The sequence below is a fragment of the Calypte anna genome, chromosome 1, assembly GCF_003957555.1.
Source record: "Calypte anna isolate BGI_N300 chromosome 1, bCalAnn1_v1.p, whole genome shotgun sequence".
Classification (NCBI taxonomy): Eukaryota; Metazoa; Chordata; class Aves; order Apodiformes; family Trochilidae; genus Calypte; species Calypte anna.
In genome coordinates, this window is record NC_044244.1 from 61,704,168 (window position 1) to 61,727,015 (window position 22,848).

At 47.6% G+C, this 22,848-nt stretch overlaps 2 protein-coding genes across 2 annotated transcripts; both read left to right on the plus strand.

Annotated features, from left to right (window-relative positions):
• Positions 1-918: 918 nt before the first annotated feature.
• Positions 919-2,105, plus strand: LOC103530172 (zinc finger protein 239). The gene has a single exon (XM_008495714.2). It carries the CDS (start codon positions 921-923, stop codon positions 2,103-2,105), a length of 1,185 nt encoding a protein of 394 aa, XP_008493936.2. The 5' UTR covers positions 919-920.
• A 1,881-nt stretch (positions 2,106-3,986) lies between these two features.
• On the plus strand, positions 3,987-22,444 carry DDX11 (DEAD/H-box helicase 11). The gene is made up of 26 exons (XM_030467767.1): positions 3,987-4,078; positions 4,259-4,495; positions 4,817-4,903; positions 6,520-6,677; positions 7,715-7,763; positions 8,292-8,399; positions 9,291-9,378; positions 9,851-10,053; positions 10,608-10,760; positions 10,877-10,923; positions 11,698-11,777; positions 13,184-13,228; positions 13,350-13,417; positions 13,934-13,972; positions 14,443-14,566; positions 15,099-15,233; positions 15,680-15,792; positions 16,932-17,004; positions 17,352-17,455; positions 18,251-18,400; positions 20,335-20,403; positions 20,540-20,640; positions 21,042-21,126; positions 21,740-21,815; positions 21,994-22,148; positions 22,272-22,444. Exons 1-26 carry the CDS (start codon positions 4,013-4,015, stop codon positions 22,299-22,301), a joined length of 2,643 nt encoding a protein of 880 aa, XP_030323627.1. The 5' UTR covers positions 3,987-4,012; the 3' UTR covers positions 22,302-22,444.
• The last annotated feature ends 404 nt before the right edge of the window (positions 22,445-22,848 follow it).

Genomic DNA, 22,848 nt, shown 5'->3' on the forward strand with positions numbered 1-22,848 from the left:
TCTGTGTGCCCTTACTGCATAGAGAAGATACCAAGGGGCATATTTCCATGTTTTTAGCTGCTAATGATGGCTGACATGCAGCAGGTCTCTGCTGCTGCCCTGTTTGGGCTTCTTCCTCAGAGAATTGCAGAATGTCAGGGGTTGGGAGGGACCTCTGAAGATAATCAAGTCCAACCCCCTGCTAGAGGAGGACCAAATCTAGGGCAAGTCACTCAGAAATGCATCCAGATGGGTCTTGAAAGTGGAGAATCCACAATCTCTCTGGGGAGCCTGTTCCAGGGCTTTGCAAACCTCAAAGTAAAGAAATTCTTCCTCATGTTGAGGTGGAACTTCCTGTGCTTTATCTTGAATCCATTGCCCCTTGTCCTGTCACAGGGCACAAGTCAGAAGAGTTTGTCCCTTCCTTCTTGATGCCCAGCTCTCATATATTTATACACACTAATAAGATCCCCTCTCAGTCTTCTCCTCTGCAGACTAAAAAGCCCCAGATCTCTCAGCCTTTCTTCATAAGGCAGCTGTTCCAGTCCCTTAATCATCTTCACAGCCCTCCATTGTACTCTCTCAAGTAAATCCCTGTCCCTCTTGAACAGGGGAGCCCAGAACTGCCAGTTCCTCTGTTCACTCCAGCAGGTGACAGGACCATGGATGACACACGGAAGGGCAAGCTTCATCAGGAAAGTCCTTTCAGAGCTGGACTGCATCTGTTGCCCTCCAGAAAGCTGATAGGAGATACTCTCCAGGACACCCATCAAAGACAGGACTGCAAGCAGGAGCTGAAGACAGAAAGTAAGACGGAGACATCTTTTGGAAAGAGATGTGGAATGGTGACACACTGTGGGATGGAAGTCTGGGAGTGCAAGGACAGTGGAATAGCCCACATCAGCAAGGTTATCCTTGCTGGGGACAAGCCAGACCCACCCATGTGTGGAAAAAGTGCTATTTGGATTCCAAAGGTTGGAGAGAAAACCTATGAGTGTCTTGAGTGTGGGAAGAGTTTCAGCCGGAGCTCATACTTGAGCCAGCACCAGCGGATCCACCTGGCAGAGAAACCCTTCAGCTGCTCAGAATGTGGGAAGAGCTTCACTCGAAACTCAGACCTGATCAAACATCACCGGATCCACACTGGTGAGAAGCCCTACCAGTGCAATGAGTGCCAGAAGACCTTCAGCCAGAGGTCCAATGTGATCAGGCACCAGCGGACCCACACGGGAGAGAGGCACTACCAGTGCAACGAATGTGGGAAGAGCTTCAGCCAGAACTCCCATCTCATTGTCCACCAGCGGAGCCACAAGGGCGAGAAACCCTTTCATTGCCTCCGGTGTGAGAAAAGCTTCAGCGACCACTCCTCCCTGATCATCCACCGGAGAGTCCACACCGGAGAGAAGCCCCACGAATGCCAAGAGTGCGGGAAGCGTTTCCGCGACAGCTCAGCCATTATTCGGCATCAGAGGATCCACACGGGTGAGAAACCATACGAGTGCACTGAGTGCGGCAAAACCTTCCGGCAGAGCTCCTCGCTGGTGACCCACATGCGAACGCACACGGGTGAGAAGCCCTACAAGTGCCCCATCTGTGGGAAGGGCTTTAGCCAGAGCTCGGCACTCACCACTCACCAGCGGATCCATGGGGGGAAGGCCTTGCCGATGTATCCCGCTGGCCTCCTGCCCAATCCCTACCAGTGTGCCGAGTGTGGCCGGAGATGCGGTGACCGCACCACTCTGGCCAAGCACCAGACCACGCACGCCGAGGAGCGGCCCTACATCTGCGTGGAGTGCGGGGACAGCTTCCGACGGAGCTCGGCTCTCAACGTGCACCTGAGGATCCACCGTGGAGAGAGACCCTACAAGTGTGAGGAGTGTGGAAAAACATTCAGGCACAGCTCAGCCCTCGGCGCCCACCTGAGGATCCACGCGGGAGACAAACCATATGAGTGTGGTGAGTGTGGGAAAAGCTTCCGGAAAAGCTCGACGCTTAAAGTACATTTGAAAAGCCACATGGCCAAGAAACCCTATAAATGTGCAGTGGGTAGGAGAATGCTCACTTCTGCCATAGGGCTGAGTGGATGTTCAGAACAGGAAACAAAAGCAGTATTTGGGGGCACCTGAAAAAGGTAGTGATGAGAATGACGGTGGAAGAGAATGACTGGAGATGGCTGTAACTCTGGTGTCAGGGCTGGGCACTTCATAGCACAAAATCCACTAGGAGTTCTGGAAGCAGGGAGTTATCCCTAAGAGCTGAGCAGTGGTGGTTTAGGAAGAGTGCTGATAGCCTGAGGAATAGGCACGAGCTTCTGAGTAAATTGGGAACTATGAATATGCAGCAGAGTATCAACTGAGAGAATCGGGCTTGTAAAATAACTTTCAACTAAGGTGAAGGTAAAAGGTTCCAGGTTGGTTCTGACTCAGAACTTTGGCTTGTTTGACACTATACTAATCCTAAGAACTCTCTTTTTTACTACCCTTCTTTATTTTTCATGAATGTAGTAAGTTTACCTAGTGTTTGACAAAGCACTTCCAAATCTTTTGACAAAGCTCTTCCAAGTCTTTTGACTCAAACACTGTGTAGCTAAACTTCTATCAATTTGTCTTTTCTTCATGGTTTCCAAATCCTACATAGGACAGTGAATTCCTACCTCGTCACACAAAGCCTGACTGACATGCTAGCTGGGTAACACAGAACTGCCACAGCTGTTCCCAGAAAACAGGAATGTGCAAGCATTTCCATTTGGAATGCAGCCCATAAGTAGTCTGTGGCAGTTTCTCTCACAGAGATATGTTCTTGGAACATAAACAAAATATGGGCAAAAAATGTGGCCTTACCATATTTAACCAAAAAAAATATCCCCCCCCCCCCACCCTGAGATGTGTCAGAATCGGTACATTATGGGTTCCTACTGGTAGTCCAGAGACTGTTTGCAAATTTGAAGTCCTTTTTATTATAGAGTGCTCTTCTTCAGCTCACTATTGCTTGTAAAGTATTAACATAAAAGGTTACGTGTTAACAAATAGGAATTACTACAATTGCATTTATTACTATGCTAATGACTGTATATTACAAAGACCTCCTCCATATTGCTGTGATTTATTAAGTAGCTTTGTGTTTCTATCCTAAATAAAACCTTTTCTTTGTTTTTTGTTTGTTTGTTTGTTGGGTTTTTTTCCCTTATGTATGGTGGGGGTTAAAATGTAACCAAGGGGCAGCTCCAAGCCCAATTTGCTGTGGTGAGGAACTTAAGGGGCAATCTGACCAGAGAGCAGCTGGGGTGGCCAGGCTGGGCTTTCACACACCAGGGGCTATGATCGACAGAATCGTTTGGATTGGAAAAAACAAACTTTAAGATCATCGAGTCCAACTTTTAACCTGACACTGCCAAATCCACCGCAGAACCGTGTCCCTGGGCACACCATCTCTCTTGTGACCACCTCCAGGGATGGTGGCCCCACCGCTCTCCTGAGGAGCAGGCGCCCGCCCCTGTGCGCCTCCGGTGCTTGGCTGGCGGCAGCCGGAGTCGAAAAACTTGGGAAAGGCGCTGCCAGAGGCGGCACAGCAAGGAGCCAAGGGAGGGAACCGGGGTTCTGGACTGCAAGGACAGAACCACCCAAGTTTCTCCAGGTGTTGCGCAGGAGCCGCCGCACTGCCCCGTGTCCCAGGCATTGCGAGGGGAGGACAGGCTGGGCCCGGGTCTGGGCGGCTCGGCGCTCTGGCCGCCACACCCCCGAGAAAACCCCGTCGCCCGGTTCAACCCGGCCGGCCCAGTCTGCCCCAGGGGCGGTTCGGGCCTTCCGCCCCACGCCGGCCGTCACTGGGGCGTCACGGGAAAGGGGCGGGGTGTTCCCGGCGCTCGGTTCGAAGCGGGGCGGCTGCAGCTGTGCGCGGGATGGAGAGCGCGGCAGCGGCGGAGGCAGCAGGGTCGCCTCCAGCTGCCCGGCAAGTAGCGGGCGAGGCAGTGCCGGGTCCTGGGTGCCGCCGGTTCCCGTTCCCTTACACGCCCTACCCCATCCAGGAGCGGTTCATGGCGGCGTTGTACAGAGCGCTGGAGGGCGGCCGGGTCGGGATCTTCGAGAGCCCCACCGGCACGGTGAGGCTGGAGGGCGGCAGGCGGGGCCCGGCCCGGCGGGGAGCCGGTAGCCGGGAGGAGGAGGAGGAGGAGGACAGTGGTACCCGCGGAGAGAGGCCGTGTCCGGGGTCTGACCTCGGGCGGGTGGGACCTGCGGAGTGTCGCGGGTGTGGGCCTCAGCGTGTTTGCTTTCTGTGGCAGGGGAAGTCCCTGAGCCTCATCTGCGGGGCCCTCTCCTGGCTCCGAGATTTTGAGGAGAAAAAGCGGCAAGAGGAGGCACAGCTTCTGGAGCTTGAGGAGAAGGGGCAGGAGGAGAAGAAGCGGCTGGTGACAACTGAGCCGGGACACCCAGAGAGCAAGGAGGCGGCGGGAGAACCGGACTGGGTCACGGCCTTTGTGCAGAAGAAAGAAGAGCGGGACCTGGTGGAGAAGCTAAAGGTTGAGAAATGCTCCTGTGTAGAGGATGGGTAAAGGAGTGAGGTGTGAGGATCTGGAAGGTGGTGACTGGAAAAACGCGGGGGGCTGGGTGGTGGTATTTCCCTTTCACAGGATTTTGATTCAATTATGAGGGATGAGGCATTGCTGTGCAGCTTGTGTGAGGTAGGAAAAGATATTGAGCTGATGCACTCCAGGAGAAAGGGGCCGTCTGCTGGCATTTTTGTTACAGTTAATTTTTGTTATGCACCCCGGTATAAAAGTAATTAGGCTCAGGGTTTAGAGCTAGATGTACTTCATCCTGCTTTTTTTGTTTTATTTTAGGAAGAGCAGATCAGGAGGAAAAAGCGAGAAGATCGCCTTGAGAAAATTCGGCATAATGTGCAGCTAAAATACGCAGCAAAGAGGAAGGTGAGTTATCCCGTGGAGGTAAGAACTATCTGTTTTGGTTACCTCGAGGCTTGCTCATATTGGCTTATATCACACTGAGTTTTCCAACCTGTCTGCTTGGGGAGATCTTTCTATTAGTCTGCTGAAAGTGGTCAGACAAAATACTTGGTTAGATTTTTGTTTTAAAGTACAGATGTGAAGAACACTTTGTGCATAGAGGATTTCCTGTGACAGAGTTTGTGTGTGGATAGAAGGGTGTTCCAATGGCCTTCTGGCCCTCTGCTTTTGCTTTAAAAGTTTAATACTTGGATTTTGGGTTTTTTGTTTCTGTTTGCTTTTTTTTCATAAGCATGTGTTAACACTGTACTTCTGGAATAAAAACCGTAGAACTGTGATTTAATTCAAGATCATGGGAACTGAAGACCTTCCCCCTAAAAAAGCCAAGTCAGGCTTTGGTTGTATTTTCCTCACCACTAGGGAGCAACTATTTATTTACTTCCATGGCAGGCATGATTGTATTGTTTGGAAATTTCTATTTTCTACATGGAAAAAGTTCAAAGATATATTTTTCTGCCATTTTGATGAGTGAAGTAGCCACAGTACTCTTAACTCTAAGAGCTTTTTTTGAAGTATGAGTCAAACTTCCCAGAAATGCCCACTTTAGGTCTGCAGACAGGTGGATTTATTAGGTGTTTCTAGTGTGCTGCATCTTAAGTGCTGTGTTATGTTTTGATTAACTCCTGTCAAAAGGATATGGTAGAAACAACAAAGGTTCAGAGGTGAACAGCAACTAAAAAGCAAGTGGAACAAATCCCTTGTATTTTAAAAGAGGATGAAGAGCATGTGAAAAGAGAAGCATGATAAAAGCAAGAAAGCAAATGAGAGCAATATAGAGATCTGAAAAAGTAACTGATTGATCTGCTCTGTAGTGCTCACTAACTGTATTTCTTCATAGTGCCATACTAAAAAAGAAAGCTTATTAATATTGGAAATACTGTTTTGAGATTGAAAAAATGAGAACTTTTTTTTCAAAATGCAAAGTTAATCAGAAAACTATTCTTCCACAGCTTAATGGAATTTTTGTAGAATGGTAGGTCAATATTAGAGTAAGAACCACATAACTGGATTAAAAACAGCAGGAGAAATCTTGTACTCTGCCTTCTAGAGCAGGTGCTGGGTTTATCCTAGGTTTGAGTTGTATGGACAGAATGTTTGATGTTCTTATATGCTTGTTTGTTTGGGTTTATTTATACATTTTTTTTTCTCAGGCAGATATCTTTGATAGACCACTCTAAGCATGGCACTGGATTGCATGGATATTGTAATTTCAGGATCTATTAGTTCAGTGAGCCTTTTGCATGGGTTCTTTGTATTTTTGCCCTTCCTATATGTCTGTGTGGTCAGGTCGTTGGTTGTTGGTAACAGTTGCATTCTGTGGGGCTGAACAGCTGCAGATACCCCCCCCCACCCATACCTCTGTGGTGCATTTGTTCCTCCTGCTGGGGTTTTACCCAGCAAACCATTCCCTGTGTTACATGTGAGGGACTGGGCTGTCTTCTGGCTTGTCCATGGCATAAAGTGAGGCACATGCCACCTCTTTCTGTATGGAAAATAACAGGATCATGTGTTCCTTTCAGAGATTAGAGGAGGATGAGACAAGCCGCCTTCTTCAGCTCAGCAAGGAGCTTCTTTCAGAGGGAGCTGGGGTGGATGTCCTAGAGCAGCTGGATCAGAATGAAGAAGAGCTGCTTCTTGCTGAATATGAGAGTGATGAAGAAAAGAAGGTGGTATCTGGGTAAGGACAAGGACTGAGGAGGTTCCATGCCAATGAAAAGTTTTCTGTATCATTTTTGATCAAAGAGATTTCACCTGTGATTGTGCAGATCTGGAGTTTCTCCCCCAGTCAAGCTGTGTAAGGGGGTTGTTTAATTATGTGGTTTGGTGGGCTTGGGGCATTTTGTTTTGGTTTTAAGCTTTCATTAGAGTGTCCTGAAGTGTTTGAGAAAGTGCCTCTTTCCTGAAATGTTTGGTCATGTCCTGCCTTTATCCATGTCTGGTTTCCCAAAGCCTCTGGATGCTGAGTGAATGGCTTGAGATCTAGTTCCTTGCATGAGGGAAGCAAAATGGAACTCGGGGCATCAGAGGAAGCTGTCAGTCCTGCAGATGCAGGTTGGCACTGGCATCTTTTGATACTGTCAAGGGAGAGATGCTCACACTTCCCAAGACCAAGCTTCAGTATTAAAACCCCGTGCACACTTTTCTATCTCATACATTTGCTTTTATGCAGAAAGCCAGAAGCCATCCTTCAGCATCTAAAGTCAAATACATTTAAAATACAAATTTACTGATTAGTATGTCGACAGATCCTTCTGCCTTAAAAATTGCAAAACACTTAGCTACTTCGTTTATATGTAGTCTATCAAACATTAAATGCTGTTGCCTCTGAGCAACTCTGTGGCATCTTCCTGAGGCTTTTCTTTATGCAACAGCTTGGGGCTGATGAATTGTCTCTAAAGAGAAGGTTTTACAAAAAATAAATAAGCTTACCAAAGAATAGCGTAGCATGGGTTAGCTTATGACCATGGCTTAGAAGTCCTAGACTTCAAAGAAAAAAAATTCTTTAAGTTCCTAAAGACACAGCCCTACAGATATTTTTCTTTTAAAGAGCAAGGCTTGACTTGGTTGTGCCCACTTACACTGTTCTTAAAAAGTCATGAGTTAAGATCTTAAGATGACATAAGCACCTTTCTCGAGATTCCTCTCTTGTAGCAGAGCATCATTTGACTCTGTCAGTGATCTGCTGAAAGGAAACTCTGACCTTTCTTTTCTTAGGCTGGAAGAAGATGATGATGATGATTTGGAAGAGGAGCATGTGACTAAGGTGAGGTGAGGAAAGTAAGTGGTGCTGCTTCACAGAACAGTGTAGGAATGAGCAGAATTATGGCTTCCTTGCACTTTTCCAAGAGTCATGCAGTACAGAAGGATTTAGGAACTAGCACCCAAGAGCTGCCAAGTTTGTCAGTATTAGCAGCCAGTTCTGCTGTGCTCATCTCCTTTTGGACTACACTGGCTGCCTAAGCAGCTTCTTCTGCTAGCACTGCTGAATTTTTGCTGTGGCTTGCTGCAAAAGCACACAGAAATAAATAGTTTTTTATTGCTCCCCAATGGTGAGACCTGCTTTTATAGGGACATTGGAAAACTAAAAGGCAAATGCATAAAAGAAAACAGGTAAGCCTGTTGGCCTCAGCATTTATAAGGTGACTCTCAAACACCTTCCTTCCCTTGTGGTTTTAAAGGTTTGAGCAAGATTAACCTTGGTAAAGTGCTTGTCTGCTTCCCTGCAGAATTGGTTGTAGGTGGGAGATTGGCTTCTGTGTTCTTGTCTTCCCTTTGTTCTTCCTCACTGTAGATTTACTACTGCAGCCGCACTCACTCCCAGCTTTCTCAGTTTGTGAATGAGGTGCAAAAAAGTCCTTTTGGGAAAGACACACGTCTGGTCTCCTTGGGATCCAGGCAGGTATGTGGTAGTGTTCAGAAGGGACCTAGAGTGTATGTTAACTTAATGTGGGAGACTGTGGGGAAGGACTATGGATGTGATGCCCCAGAAAGCATCTTGGGGATTGAATGAATCTTCCACTGGAAAACAAAAGTGGTCATGGATTGTGTGAAGTACATTTCTCTGTGAGCTGTGTTTTGGCCATTTGTCCTTTGATGTAAATGCAAAAATCCTCTCTACCTTTTCTATGGAATATTACAGATGTCTGAGTCACTGGGAAGGTGTTACTTCTTTGTCTTACTTCTGGCAGCATTTTTAGAAGCTGTTGTGTATCACAGAATCATAGAATTAGCCGGGTTGGAAGGGACCTCAGAGATCATCGAATCCAACCCTTGAACCACCGTTGCGGTTGCTAGACCATGGCACTGAGTGCCACATCCAGTCTCTTTTTAAATATCTTCAGGGATGGAGAATCTACCACTTCAGTGGGCAGTCCATTCCAATGCTTGATCACTCTCTCTGTAAAGAAATTCTTTCTAATATCCAACCTAAACTTCCCCTGGCACAAGTTAAGACCATGCCCTCTTGTCTTGTTGAAAGTCGTCTGGCAAAAGAGACCAACCCCTCCCAGCTACAACCTCCTTTCAGGGAGTTGTAGAGAGTGAAGTGTAGCAGTGAAACATCTCGGTGCACCTTTTCTCATTATTTGTTCTCCGTTGCTAATTTTTTATGGCTTTGGAGCATATTTGTAGCAGGCAGTAGGCACAACACCTGACCAATGGGCTTTTTCATTTCAGAATCTGGCCTGAAATTGCTTTTAAAACCAACGTTTTCTTTTACAACTAAGGGTGCATATGGGGCACTCAGTTCTTCATTGCCCCCCTTACCACTTCCTCTCTTTGTGTGTCCCAGAACCTGTGTGTGAATGAGGAGGTGCGACGTTTGGGGGCTCTCCAGCTCATCAATGACCGCTGCATGGAGATGCAAAAGAATAAACATGGTAGGAACACTTCCAGCCTGGGGGTAGCAGCCCCTGGTGAGGCTGGTATGAGAGCCTGGAGGCAGTGCACACCACCAAGCAGTTCTAGCAGGAGAGTGGTAGAAGCTTGAAAATGTCAGGCTGGAGAAGCAGAGCAAGAAAGCCTCAGCTCATTTACTTCTCTTGGTCTCCAGGCTAGAATACTGAGATCTGTGGGTATTTTCTGTGTGTCTCAAGTTGGTCAGGACTTCTGCAATGGAAGGATACTTATCTTTGCAACTCTGTGTTAGAAATGCTGGAAAATATCCCATGGCTAAATCTAACTGGCCACTGGAGAGATGGAAATGTTACTGCTTTATAATTTTAAAATAGATGATAGGTCAAAAACAGATGTGAGAAATCCAATTTTGAAATCCAGGAGCTTCTGCAAAGCAATCATTATTGGTTATTGTGTGTGTGTTGCTCATAGTTTTCTTTTTATTTCTCTTGTTAGAAAAGAAGAGTGATGAAGAGAATGAAGGTAAGAAGAGACGTGTGAGTCGCACCGTGTGTCCATTCTATTCCTATGAGCAAATGCAGTTTCTCCGTGATGAAGTTCTCGTGGAAGTGAAGGATATTGAGCAGTTGGTGGCTTTGGGAAGGGACACCAAAGCCTGCCCATATTATGGGAGTCGATATGCCATTCCTGCTGCCCAGGTAAGGGCTACACAGTTTGAGCAGAATTAATGCCAGGGGCTCTAAGCATAAACCAATTGCTTGCTCCCTGTAGTACTGTTACTCATAGTGTGGGTGTTTGTAGACATGCTGTGTTTCTGTCAGCTGTATTTTTGCTGAGAAAGCAAAGGAAAATTTGAATACCCACTTGAAGCTAATAGGGAGGTTGTGAGTATGTCTCAGCACTGTGAACTGCTTGATAGGCTCAGTAACTCTGAAGCAACGTTGACATATGAGTGTAATCTTGCCACTGCTTGGTTCTCTATCAGAAGGCATACTTTCAGTGCTTCAGATGAGATTCAGAAGGTAACCTGAGCCAATATGCATTTGTAGCATAGTCATTTTTCCTCAGCTTACACCACAGTGCCCCCCTCAAGCATGTGCTCCTGTCTGCCTGCCATTCCCATAATGAGAGAGAGCAACCTGTCTGAACTCTACTGGGCCATCTGGTGTGGGGTTTTAATGAGTGGCTGGGGAGTGCCCTATGTTTATAAGGATGAGAGCTAGAATCAGGGCACCGTGTGCTTCTCCTGCAGATGGTGGTGCTGCCCTATCAGATGCTCCTGCATGAGCCTACCAGGAGTGCTGCTGGGATCAAGCTGAAGGACCAGGTTGTAATCATTGATGAAGCCCACAACCTCATAGACACCATCACCTCTATCCATAGTGCAGAGGTCAGTGGCTCTCAGGTGAGTCATAGCCTGGGGCCTCTTCACTGTGAGCAAGCTCTGCATCCAACAGAATGCCTTTTCTTGACTCCTTCAGAGTAATGGATCCTTTTTTGTTTTGTTTTGTTTTCATGTAGCTATGCTGTGCCTACTCCCAGCTGTCCCAGTACCTGGAACGATACAGGTGAGGATCTCTGAGGAAGGCAGTGCAACAGTGGCAGGCAGTGTGGATGCCATGGTTTGTCTCATGTCTGCAGAGTCTTTATAGCTTTTCCCCAGAGGAAAGTTATTTGCATTGACACTTCTGCAGATGAAAAACCACTTGCTTCATTATTTCTGTCTAGAATCCATCTATGTCAGGTTCCTGGTATTAAGCAGTGAGAAGGGGGATACCCTGGTTTCTCTTTCTCTTATACTCTCAGTGACTTTATACTCTCAGTTACTTTACCAGTCTCTCTCTAATCACTCCTGTTTTGTGATGCAGAGTTTCAATAGATTGTCTTTTGTGTCATTCCTGGACCTTGGTCTTTCATATGTTGTCTGGCATTATGACAGAGGAAGTAAGCTCTGAGGAGGAAGAAGCTATATGTGGTTTCTGTCTCTGTGTCTTGTCATCCCTGCCATGGTTGGTTATTGCAGTCAGTGCTAATAACTCTGAATTTGTGGAGCATTAGTGCAAGAGGGATTTGAGGTGTCCCTGCTGTTGTAATAAACAAATGGTAATTAATGTGTGATAGGAAAGGCATCAGTAGGCACAGTGTGGTGTGCATGGGTGAGTGCTCTGGGGGGAACATTAGACATGATATCACAAATAGGGAGGGTGAGTCTGGGGAAAGTCATCCTTAGTTTCTGTATCCAAAGTTAAGGGGAGTTCAGCTGCTTATTTCTGCAGCTCAGCTGCTTGAGTTAGTCCCTGAAGGTGCTCTGGGGCCTAATACCTGTCCTGTTTTTTTCACAGGAAACGTTTGAAAGCAAAGAACTTGATGTACATTAAGCAGATCCTGTATTTGCTGGAGCGATTTGTGGCCATGCTGGGAGGTAGGCAAGCCTATTCTGTCTCCTGGGATGCTGGTAGATTCTGAGCTAGTTGCTGCTTCTGCAGGGCACTGTCTCCATTTCCCTTCTGCAGAGACTCTGGGGGAGTGCTGCTCACATACACTTGCAGATGCCTGTAATTTTATATCTCGGGTTGTTTTGCAAGATGGGGATGTTGTCTGTTGTCTGCCTGAGCCTTTGTTTCATTAGCAGAGAAGCAGTAGATGATGTCATAAGTTGGTAGAGAGTTTTCTTCTCTTTCTGTGTGGTTTTCAGATCTGATTTGAATTGGGACAAGGTGTTTAAGGAGAGACTGGATGTGGCACTTGGTGCCATGGTATAGCCAATGTGGTGACATTAGGTCGCAGGCTGGACTTGATGATCTCGGAGGTCCTCAATGATTCTGTGAGGTAGGATGGTAAATGAGGAATGCAGCAGATCAGGATCAGCAGATCAGAACAAGGATGGCACAGAATAAGTCTCCTAGGTCATCTGATAGCAAGGCCTTTACTTGTGTCAGGTATGCCTCTGCAGAGTGACTTTTAGTGGTGCCTTTGCTTTGTGAGAAAATACTATTTTGCTGTGAGATTTTAAATCCACTGGAGTTTTCAGGGCTCCTTTCCTCTAATGATTTGTTTGCTAGACCTCAGTGTATCTTGAGGAAAGTCTGTTGCAAGTTCATAAAGGACTTTCTCCTTGCTCGTAGAAAATAAATGCAGCTCCTTGGGGCAGGGCCCTGGGGGTGCTCTTTGCCTTTGCCTCTCAAACATATATTTCTCCTTCCCCTCTCTTCCTTCCACTTTTATTCACAGTCAGTTAAGTGCATTCATTATAAAATGCAGCCTGTGTATACAGCTTCATGATTAAGGCTGTAAAAGTGAGATGTGAGGTGGGTGCTAAGCATTAGGACATAAAACACAGTGAGTGGCAGCAATTAATTCTGTTCTGGCTGTTGGGGCCTGGACATGGAGTTCTTCTCAGTTTTTCTCCCTCTTCCCAATTGCCTGCAGGCCTGTATACCTCCCAGCTCCTTGCTGCTGCAGTGATGAGGGGGGAAGAGATGCACTGCAGTCCCTGGCCCTTTATCTTTGCAGCATGATGACTATGGAGTGTGTGATCATTTGTATGCACCCACCCTACCTACTGCCTCCTGCTGCAGAAGGAATGTAGGTGGTGTTTCTTAGGATGCAGCAGCACACTTGTCTTACAACGTAGGGCTAGCCTCCAGGAGAAACTACAACTGAGCAGGAGCTGACATTTGGTCTGGATAGCTACATTTTGCAGTTGTGTAGTTATTTCTTGGATATTGTCCTGGTGTGGTGTCCCTTTCAGCTCAGCTATTAGTCTCTTGCTTAATTTTAAGACAGACCCATTGTAAGACTTCCTTAAATTGGTTTCATGTTCTACAGGCAATGTGAACCAGAATCCTAGCTGTCAGGCAGTTTCCCAGACAGGTAAGACTGGAGGGGGAACATCTGGGGTGTCTAGCTGTCAGCTGGGGACATGGGTGTGGGCAATAAGGGGCTGCAGGCCCAACAGCTTGTAATTTTTTTTTTTCCTTTTCTTGTTTTTCAGGGACAGTGCTAAAATCCATCAATGACTTTCTGTTTCAGAGCCAGATTGACAATATCAACCTCTTCAAGGTAAGGCAGGCATCACCTACCAGGGTACAGGTGGTAGTGGTGATTTGTTCATGGTCATGAGGAAGCACGTGTGGGAGCTGGAAGTAGAACCAAGGCCCACATGGCAGAATATGCTTTCTAGCAGATTCTCCCCACCTCCCCATTGTATAGATCTCTTCTTCTGCTGCCTGGATAACAGTGCATTAAAGTTGGTGTTTTTGGGGTAGAGGGAAACATGCAATTAAACCTGTACTAGTGCAGAGGCTTTCTGTAGGCAAAGCTAATGTGTAAGGGTTCTACTACTGCAGTCACCTAACCCATCCTTTAAGCCTCCAAACTCAGCACCTTATCACCATGTGTTTCCACTCTGGAAGCAGTGCCTTTGGGATAAACTGTTTTCTGGGAGCCAACACACAAAAAAATGCATTGATCCCCAAGAGCAGAGTAAGGGATATCCCTGCTGGACAGGGATCAAGGACAGCAGGGTGGGAGAAGGGATGCTGAATGCTAAACCATTTTCCTGTCCTTCTCCAACAGGTTCAGCGTTACTGCGAGAGGAGCCTCATCAGCAGGAAGGTACTGCCCCTCAGGCTTATGATCAGTAGCATTCAAACTCTGTGTCCCTCATGGAGATGGAAGTAGAAGATGCAGCAGATGGGCTGGGAGCCTGTCTTCTTCATCCTGCTCTGCAAACAAAGTGGTTCCCACAAAAAGCACTCTATGGGCAGGTTACCCTTTGCTTACATGGCAAAGAAGCATTCACTATGGTGTGCCTCAGTATTCCAGTGGCTGCAGTTCTCTGCTGTTTGACCACAAACCTGCCAGCCTGCTGGGCTGCTCTGCACTGGTGCAGGAGCAAACATCAGAGATTTGTTTTGTTTTTCATTCAATGTGAGGAAGAAAGTAATGGGAGCTTTGGGCTGCACTGATGGGCCAGGTTTGTGACTTCAGTACCATGGAACTTTATCTGTGGCAGCCAGCAAACCTGTTTTTGTCTTGTCTGATTTCTGCTGTTGGTAGGAGTCTTTCTTGCTTTTGCTTTGCAGCTTTTTGGGTTTGTGGAGCGATATGGAGGCCCTGCCACAGCTGTGAAGACCAACAAGGAGAACCAGAAGTTGGTTGGTTTGCAGAACTTTCTTATGACCCTCCAGCAGGGATCTGATAAAGGGGGTGAGTTCAGACATCTTCCCCTTGTTCATCTGTGGACAAAGTGAGGATGTGGAATCTGCAAGAAGAACAGGGGGGAGGCAGATTTGAAGAATGAGGGACTGCAGAAGCTGTCCTACAGTGTTGTTTTTGTTTTTTTTTTAATATATCAGACTAGGTGATCTAGGCACTTATATATTATTGAAGGATCTCCTGAGGTCCTTTCTAAACGGAATGAAGATGCAATTCCATGTCTACATTGCATGCACTCGAGTTTTACACTGCTGTGACCTTCTGTGTCTAGGACCTGAACTGTTATGGGTAGCTCGTTTTAGTGTGCTAGCTACAAAACCTTTTTAAGATTAAAAGCTTTTTAATACTATCAATGAGATAGAATTTGGGTTTTCTCCTTTACTGGGTCTTTGTTCTCTCTCTGTGTATGTAGACTAGGTATCATGTTCTTGAAGAAAAGACCCATCTGTATTTTGTGCTTAGTCCCTGTCTTCAGAAGTGTGGCCTAAGTAGCCTGACTCTCCATTTCTCTTTGGGCCAACAGGTCCTGCCCAGGGCCCTCCCGTGGAGGCTGAAAATGACCACCTCAGGACTGCCTCTCCTCTGATGCAAATTGAAGGATTTCTCTCAGCCCTCACAAATGCAAACCAAGATGGCAGAGTCATTCTCAACAGGCAAGGTACTGGAAAGAATAAGATGTGGAGAGGTGGCCTGAGTCATCATCTGGGTCCCTTACTGGTGGTGTTTAAGGAGATCCCTAGCTTTGGGGGTAGCCTGTGGCAATATCTCTGTGCCATCTGTGATGCAGGCTGGCAGGCTTGGTCTGTCTGAAGATGCCCATGAACCCAAAGGAAAATTCTTAACTAAGGGCATTGGGGCCAGGGCTTGCAGAGCTCTGCTCCCACTTTAGATGTCAGTTTTTATCTTCCAGTTTACTGCTCTTTTCTGCAGCTCCAGGAAGATTAGGATGCAGAAGTTAATGTCCAGATTGGTGCAACCCTGTAACCTCACACTTGTTTTGAGAGCTGGGGACCTGCCAGAGTGCTCAGGACAGGAGGGAGAATCTCTTGAATTCCCCATGTGTGTGTCACAGCTTAGCTCCTGATGTCTCTCTCCTTTTCCCAGGCACAGTTGGTCAGAGCAGCCTGAAATTCCTCTTGCTGAATCCAGCTGTCCACTTTGCCAAGGTGGTGGAAGAATGCCGGGCTGTAATCATTGCTGGGGGCACCATGCAGCCGGTGAGAGAACACAGGGTGCTCTGATGAGTTTTCAGGAGGTCTCTGGTGCTATCTCCAAGCAGGCATGAAAAGATAGCATCTTAGCCCCATTGAGATGCATTTTGTTCTCACTTCCCATGGTGTCTGTGGGGAATGGGTTCCCAGCAGAAGGCGTCGTGTTGCCTCTTCATGCAAGAAGTTCTAGGTGCAAAGGCAGCTTTGGCCTTGTCAGCCTTTCTTTTCCTCCACTCAATGCAGGCTGAGCTCCTGGTAGGTGGGAATTAGCACTGATAGCAGACAGAGGGACTTGTAAATCCACCTGACCCCCTGAAAGGGACAGGGATCCCACAGGGACCATCCTGTGGGGAATCTTAAGGAAAAATCCAGACTTCAGATTTGCTGTGGTGGCCGGCAGATCATCATCCTTCTCCCGTTGCTTTAGTGCCAGAGGGGCAGAGTGTTAGCATTGTACAGATGCAGTGGGGTTGTGCTGGATGTCCCAGTTACTTTTATCCTGAGATTTCCTCCTTGCTCTTGTGATGACAAGGGAGGGGAGAAGTGATGTGAAGTGCTGGACCTCCTTTTTTGGAAGAGCCCCATTCCAACTTTGAAGCCTGCAGCCACGGAAGAGGAGGGAGTTGCAGCTCTGGTCTGTGCAGGACAAATCTTCGGGCCTGAGGAAGTCTGAATGGGAGGGGGGGTGCTGGGCCAAGAGATGCCGGGTGGTTCCGGCGGGCGGCCGTCCCCGCGACCCGGAGCAGAGGGTGCCCTCGGGCCGGGCCGGTTCGCCGGCAGAGGGCGGTGCCGCTCCGCGCTGGGGGCGGCGGGGCCGGAGGCGGCTGCGCTGTTCTGGCGGCACCGGGACCGCCCCGGCGGGTGAGCCCTGCGCTCCTCGGCGGGCTCAGACCCTGGCTGCCCGTGCGGGATGGATGGAGGCCCCTTCTCCTGCCTGCCCTGGGCTCCAGCACGCTTCCCAGCTCTGGCTTGTGTGCTAAGCATTCCCCGTGCTCTTGATGTCCTCCCTCCCCTGTGCCAGCATCCCACCGGGCAGCACTCCCCAGCTGTGCCTGAGCACTGGTGCTGGTGGAGCAGTACCTCTGTGGCTGCTGTAGCATCTTTTGGGACACTGCTTTACCTCTCTTTGGGTTTGTGGTTTGTAGGTGGCTGATTTCCGAGAGCAGCTGCTGTCCTGTGCTGGTGTGGACCCTGCACGTGTCGTGGAGTTCTCTTGTGGTGAGTGCCCTGGGGTGGCAGGGATGGATCATAACCTGTGTTGCTGTTTGCCTTTGGTGCTGTTTCCCCAGCACTCTGAGCAATATCACATCCTCACATCCAATTGTGGCAACAAAGTGGTGCTAGTTCTCTTCTGAGCTTCTTCAGTGGCTTTGGCCAGTGTCAGCAGGCAGGGTCAGGGTGCTGTGCCTTCTTCCCAGGGGCTCAGGGAGCTGACTGACTTAGGCCTGTCAGCTTGGCCAGGCAAACATGTTCCTCACTCACTCCAAGCAGGTAAAGCTCCTCAGCTGAGGGGGTTTATGCACACAGCAGTGATGTTGACTCTCACTACTTGTTTTTGTCTCCAGGACATGTGATTCCTCCAGAAAATATTTTACCCCTAATCCTCTGCAGTGGTCCTTCCAACCAGCAGCTGGAGTTTACCTACCAGACAAGAGATCTGCCCCAGATGGTCAGTCTTTCCTTTGGTCCCTTCATTGGTATCTCTTTTGTTTCTATATGTTTCAATGCTTTCAATGTTTCATAGGACAGTGTGCTCTCTGTTTGAAAGGTGGGCTGACCAAAAGCCATGGCAAGGGAAACCCATAGGATTTGGGGCAGGTGTGTTTCTGACTAATTGGGAAAGAGTAGCAGAAAAAGAGGTTTTGAGCTGTTTGCTCAGAGGTAGCTACTGGAGACAAGCAATACTAACAGCTCCTGTTTGGCCATACTGAGATCCTACATTTGCATTATGGCCACTAGAAGGACATCTCTGACTGTGCTTCAATAGTTGGAAAGGCTCAGTGACAGGGGAGCCCTGCAGAGTGCAGCCCAAACCCTGGGGGCAGCAGCAGATGTTTCTGTACTTTTCCTTTCTTTGTCTGGTGGATGAGTAAGCACTCAAGGACAGACACTGGATCTCCTCTGCCTCTGCTGAATCAGGTGTGCCAGCAAGCTCTCCACAGCTGTTCTAGAGTGACAGGTCCCATCCCTTGGGACAATGGACAAAGATCCTGTGTTCCTAAATGACAGCTGCTCCACAGCAGTAACAGAAACTCTGGAATAGTAGGAGAGGCCAAGCAATGAAGAGCTTTTTGGTGATGCCCAGCTTCCCTGGAGACCTCTTTCTAGACCTGACATATTTCTCACATTTTTCTTCCCCCAGGGCTTGTCACAGGGGAGGTGTGCTCCTGGGACTGAGTGCAGAATTGGAGCGGCATTAGCTGGAGCTCCTGTCAGCTGCAATATGCTCTTGTCTCTCTTGCAGATGGATGAGACAGGTCGAATCCTTTGCAACCTGTGCAACGTGGTCCCAGGGGGCGTGGTGTGCTTCTTCCCCTCCTATGAATATGAGAAGCAGGTGTATACACACTGGGAGAAGACAGGGCTCCTCACCCGCCTGGCAACTAAGAAGAAGGTAATTGTGCAGCCAAGGGCAGCTGGTACTTTAAATGGAGGCTTCAAAAACCCAAACAATTATCTGTGCATTACAGGCCTCTCACCCAGTTGTTCTGCTTTGCAGAGCAGAGCAGAGTGGATGTTTATCTAGCCAATCCCTCCAGTAATGAATAAATGATACTTCCCAGGCAGCTGATCACTGAGCTGGGATCTAAATTAGATTAAACATGGCTGTAGATTCTTTAAGTGCAGAGTCTGTGCAGTGGCCATCAGGGGAGACTCTCCTGGCTTTCCATAACCAGCAGGCTTGTCTCCTGTGTGGCTGGGGGGCTGTTCAGGTTGAGCTCTTTTTGGGAATTTGTTTTTCACAGGCTCAGCTGTGTGTCCCTTGAACACAGACCAGCACAATTATGGGCTAGGCAGAGTGGGAGGACCAGACTGCAGTTCATAGGACAAAAGGTGTTTTGTTTTTTTTTTTTATTTTGTGGTAAAAGTGGAGAGATGAGAATTGAAAGTAGTGACTCCTGTTAAAGAAGTGATGAGATACATCAAAAATAAGGAGATCACTGCCAGTATAAAAGTCTTTGCAATGACTTTCACAAGTACATGAAGGTTGGGTATTGAAGGTCAGGCAGTCCAGCTGTCTTGGGGCTTGGGGCAGAGATTTTGTATCATATGCCCAGGACCAAAAAAAAAAAAAAAAATTACCCTGGCTGTGATTTCTGTTTAGCTTTTGGTAAAATAACTTACCAGGTGGATTAGCAGAGCACAGTCCTAGATATGTCACAGCCTTGGTGGAGGCATTCTAGCACAAGGGTCTGCCTGGAGGTTTTGTGGTGGATGCATTGTGTTTCAGTGCAGCTGTCACCCAGGGTGCCTTTCAGGTGTGTTCTGCCAGCGTCCCAGCAGTCTGCCTCGTGCCTCCAAAGCTTTGTGCCCCAGTCACACAGCTTGCTCTACCTTTCAGCTGATCTGTTCTTGTTTGGTCTTGGAAGTCTCCAGCAAATTGGATGTATTTTAGCAAAGCAATTTGGTAGGAGTGCAGCAAGTGTAACTTTCAGCTTCCCATGCACAAGATCATATTGCAGCAAAGGAAGGTTAAAGTCTTTCCTGAGGTGGCTGTGGTGAGATCACACTGAGATTACTGATAAATTATACATGGAAAATGAATTGAAATTATAGGATTAAGCATCTCCTGTTTAATAAGTTAAATAGTTTTTTGCTTCTATTTGTAATTTGCTGTTATTTTTCTACTGAAAGATTGATTCTGGCTGGTAAAATTTGAGAGTGCTTCTTGCTAACCAAGTGAACACATATCCTTTAGGTTCTTTACTGTCACAGAAAAGACAGATGCTGCACCTATTGTTTACTGGGAAAACAATATGGTTTAGGCCAAGGTGCAGTATCTATAAAAATGCATCTTAATTAGCTAAGGGGGCTTTTTTAATTAGAAATGCTAGAATAGCATAAAGAAATATTACTTTATGCATCCTTTGCATAGAATACTAATTTATTCACTGGGCAAGGGGAGCTGTTACTTGGAATTGCTAATTCAAATTGATCGGTACTGTGACTGTCTCCAAGATGTTGCAGCTTGGAGGGTCTCCTCACCCCAGTGGATCTCTAGTCATAGGTGGAGAGGTGGGCATTACTTTCCTGCCTTTCAGCTCTCAGATAGATGACTTGTAACTTCTTGCAGGATTGGACGAGTTTGCCAAAGCTGGAAGGGGATGTTGGAGGGGCAGGGAGCAGCTGCTGCTCCCTTCAGAGCGCTGTTGTAAGACTTCCAGGGTGGAGGGGAAGGGTGCTGGTGAAGTTCTTCCAGGCAATTTACCCTTCCCTGATCTTGGTTCCATGTACTGTTTCATGGCATGGGAGTAAACCCATTTGCTTTCTTTAAACCTGTTTGCTTCCTGTTGCTGTCACTGATGCACCCACTGCCTGTGCTGACAGATCTTTCAGGAGCCCAAGAAAGCCAACCAGGTGGAGCAGGTGCTGGTGGAATATGCCAAGTGCATAAAGGTAAGCTGGGCTGGCAGGAGTGTGACCTTTTAACAAGGACAGAGGGCTCTAGCTCGGGTGTGGGAGGTGTGGGAGTGTTCCTGAAGCAAAGAAATCTTCCCTGCTCTGGTGTAACTTGCTGGTCCCTCCCTTGCAGCGCTGCAGCCAGGGAGGAGGACAAATGACAGGGGCCCTGCTGCTTTCTGTAGTTGGAGGCAAAATGAGCGAAGGGATCAACTTCTCTGATGACCTGGGAAGGTAAGGTGGCTGCTTCTTGGAAAGGTGAGCACTGGGCTTGCAGTGTGGTGACTGCAAGCAGGACAGGCATGTCAGCACTCATGTACCTAGAGAATCCTGGGGAGCACATGCTGATGCTTATACCAGTGGGACCAAGTCTGCTGGGTGATATAAAAAAAACAACCCATGTTTGTCTAGACTACTTTTCATGTGAGTAATGCAGTTAGGCTTGCTGTTCTGGCACCCTCAATCCCTCTGCAGCTTTCTGTTCAGAACTTGCTTGTCAGACTGCTGTGCTTTATTGCTGCCTTTGGTTTTCAGGGCTGGCTGTCTTTCAGGGGTGCAGTGACCTCTAATTTATCAGTCCATTGGCAAAGCACTCTAGGATGAGATGTTAAGAATAATGCAGTCCTCCCTTGCAGGTGTGTGATTATGGTGGGAATGCCCTACCCCAACATTAAATCTCCAGAGCTCCAGGAAAAAATGACTTGGCTTGACAAAACAATGGTAACTGAGAGACTTATACCTCTGCCTCTTTCACTTTGGCTTTTTAGTATTAACTTTCCTTCCAGCACGAGTCCTAGGGCTGCTTTCAGAGATTTTGGTTTTTTTCTTTGAGCTTGCCCTCATTTCCCAGACTGTGTGGTACAGAGAGCACAGACTCCTGTGCTGCATGTGTATGGGTGGCCCTAAACACAGGGTTTAGGGGAGAGAACACAGCTCAGGGGAGAGAAACACCCCTAGAGCTCCCTGGGAAAACTGAGTTCTAAGCAAGGCTGCTTCACCCTAGAGGAGATGGCGGGATGGTAGAAGCTGCTTGCCAAGATCCCTTCTTGCCTTACTTGTTCTTTCTCACTCCCCACCAGAGGTTCTGTTCCTGGGCAGCTGGGAACAAGTTTTTTGCCTTGAAGGGGGCCTTGGGCTTGCTCTTTGTGAATGCTCAGTATAGTTTCTGACTGTGATCCTTCTTCTGTCCCTCTTCACTCTCAGCTTGGGGCCTGCTTGTTCACCAGCTCACACTGCAGTGGTAAAAGCATTTGACTGACTTTGTCATGAAGACTCCCTAGTTTGATTTTCACCTGCCTTCATCTGTTCAGTCTGACCTGTTTCTTCTTTCCAGCCCAGAGCTGCTGGCCAGGCACCTAGCAGAGTGCTGATTGAAAACCTGTGCATGAAGGCAGTAAACCAGTCCATAGGTAATTCATCCTTCCTTGGGACAGGCTGGGGGATACAAAATGTGACTGCAATGAAGTAAAAGGGTGGGAAAAAGAGCACATTACCAATAAGTCTTAAGGAGAGATGATGGGAACATGAGCTTCCTTGCCTGAGAACAAACACCAGTGGGTGTTTAATGTGGTTATACACTCTGTACAGGCAGAGCCATTCGCCATCAGAAGGATTTTGCAAGCATCCTGCTCCTCGACCACAGGTATGCACGCCCTGCCACCTTAAACAAACTGCCCCAGTGGATCAGGGAGAGAACCCAGGTGAAACCTGCCTTTGGATCAGCATTTGCTGAGTTAAGAAAGGTCAGAGCTTTTATTTTATGTACTGCTACCAAACTGCTTCCCTCTGTACTCACCTGGCTGTTCTCAAAATTCCAGCTTTAGAGTATGTCCAGGGACAAAGTGTGTGGTTTTGTCTGTTCCTAGTTCCATCGAGGGAAGTCAGATGCTTCATGATGCAGACCAGAGAATGGGCTGTAAGGTCACCTCTATGGATTACACCTCTGAAGATCACCTGAAGTAACAAATTTCTGCTTTCCTGTACTAAGGAGTTGGTGAATCTCTGCCCTCTGCCTCTTTTGTGGGTGTTTGCTGTTCAGTATCTATCTGGGTGTTACGATGGTGAGACAGCCTTCAGCACAATAACCAGGGGGGAACCTGGCTGTAGTTCTCAGGCTGGTGAAGGCAGTAGCAGCAGGCTCCTATTTGTTTACAGCTGTTAAGGTTTTATTTAAATTGATTAAACATTTTCAACCAAACCACATTAGTAGGGGGAGTGTATTTATTATGAATGTACAAATCTGTCTTTTCCCATCAATTGCCAAGTGTAGAGGGCTTGATGACTCATAAAAACAGGGCTTTTCACAAGAACTGTTAACTGTCAAGGCCAGTAGTTTGTGTCATGTTGGAATGACAGACTGGTAGGACCCAGGGCACCTATGGGTAACATTTCCTGCTGCTTCTTTCTACTGCTGCAAGGAGCCAGTGTATTCAAGGAGTGGTT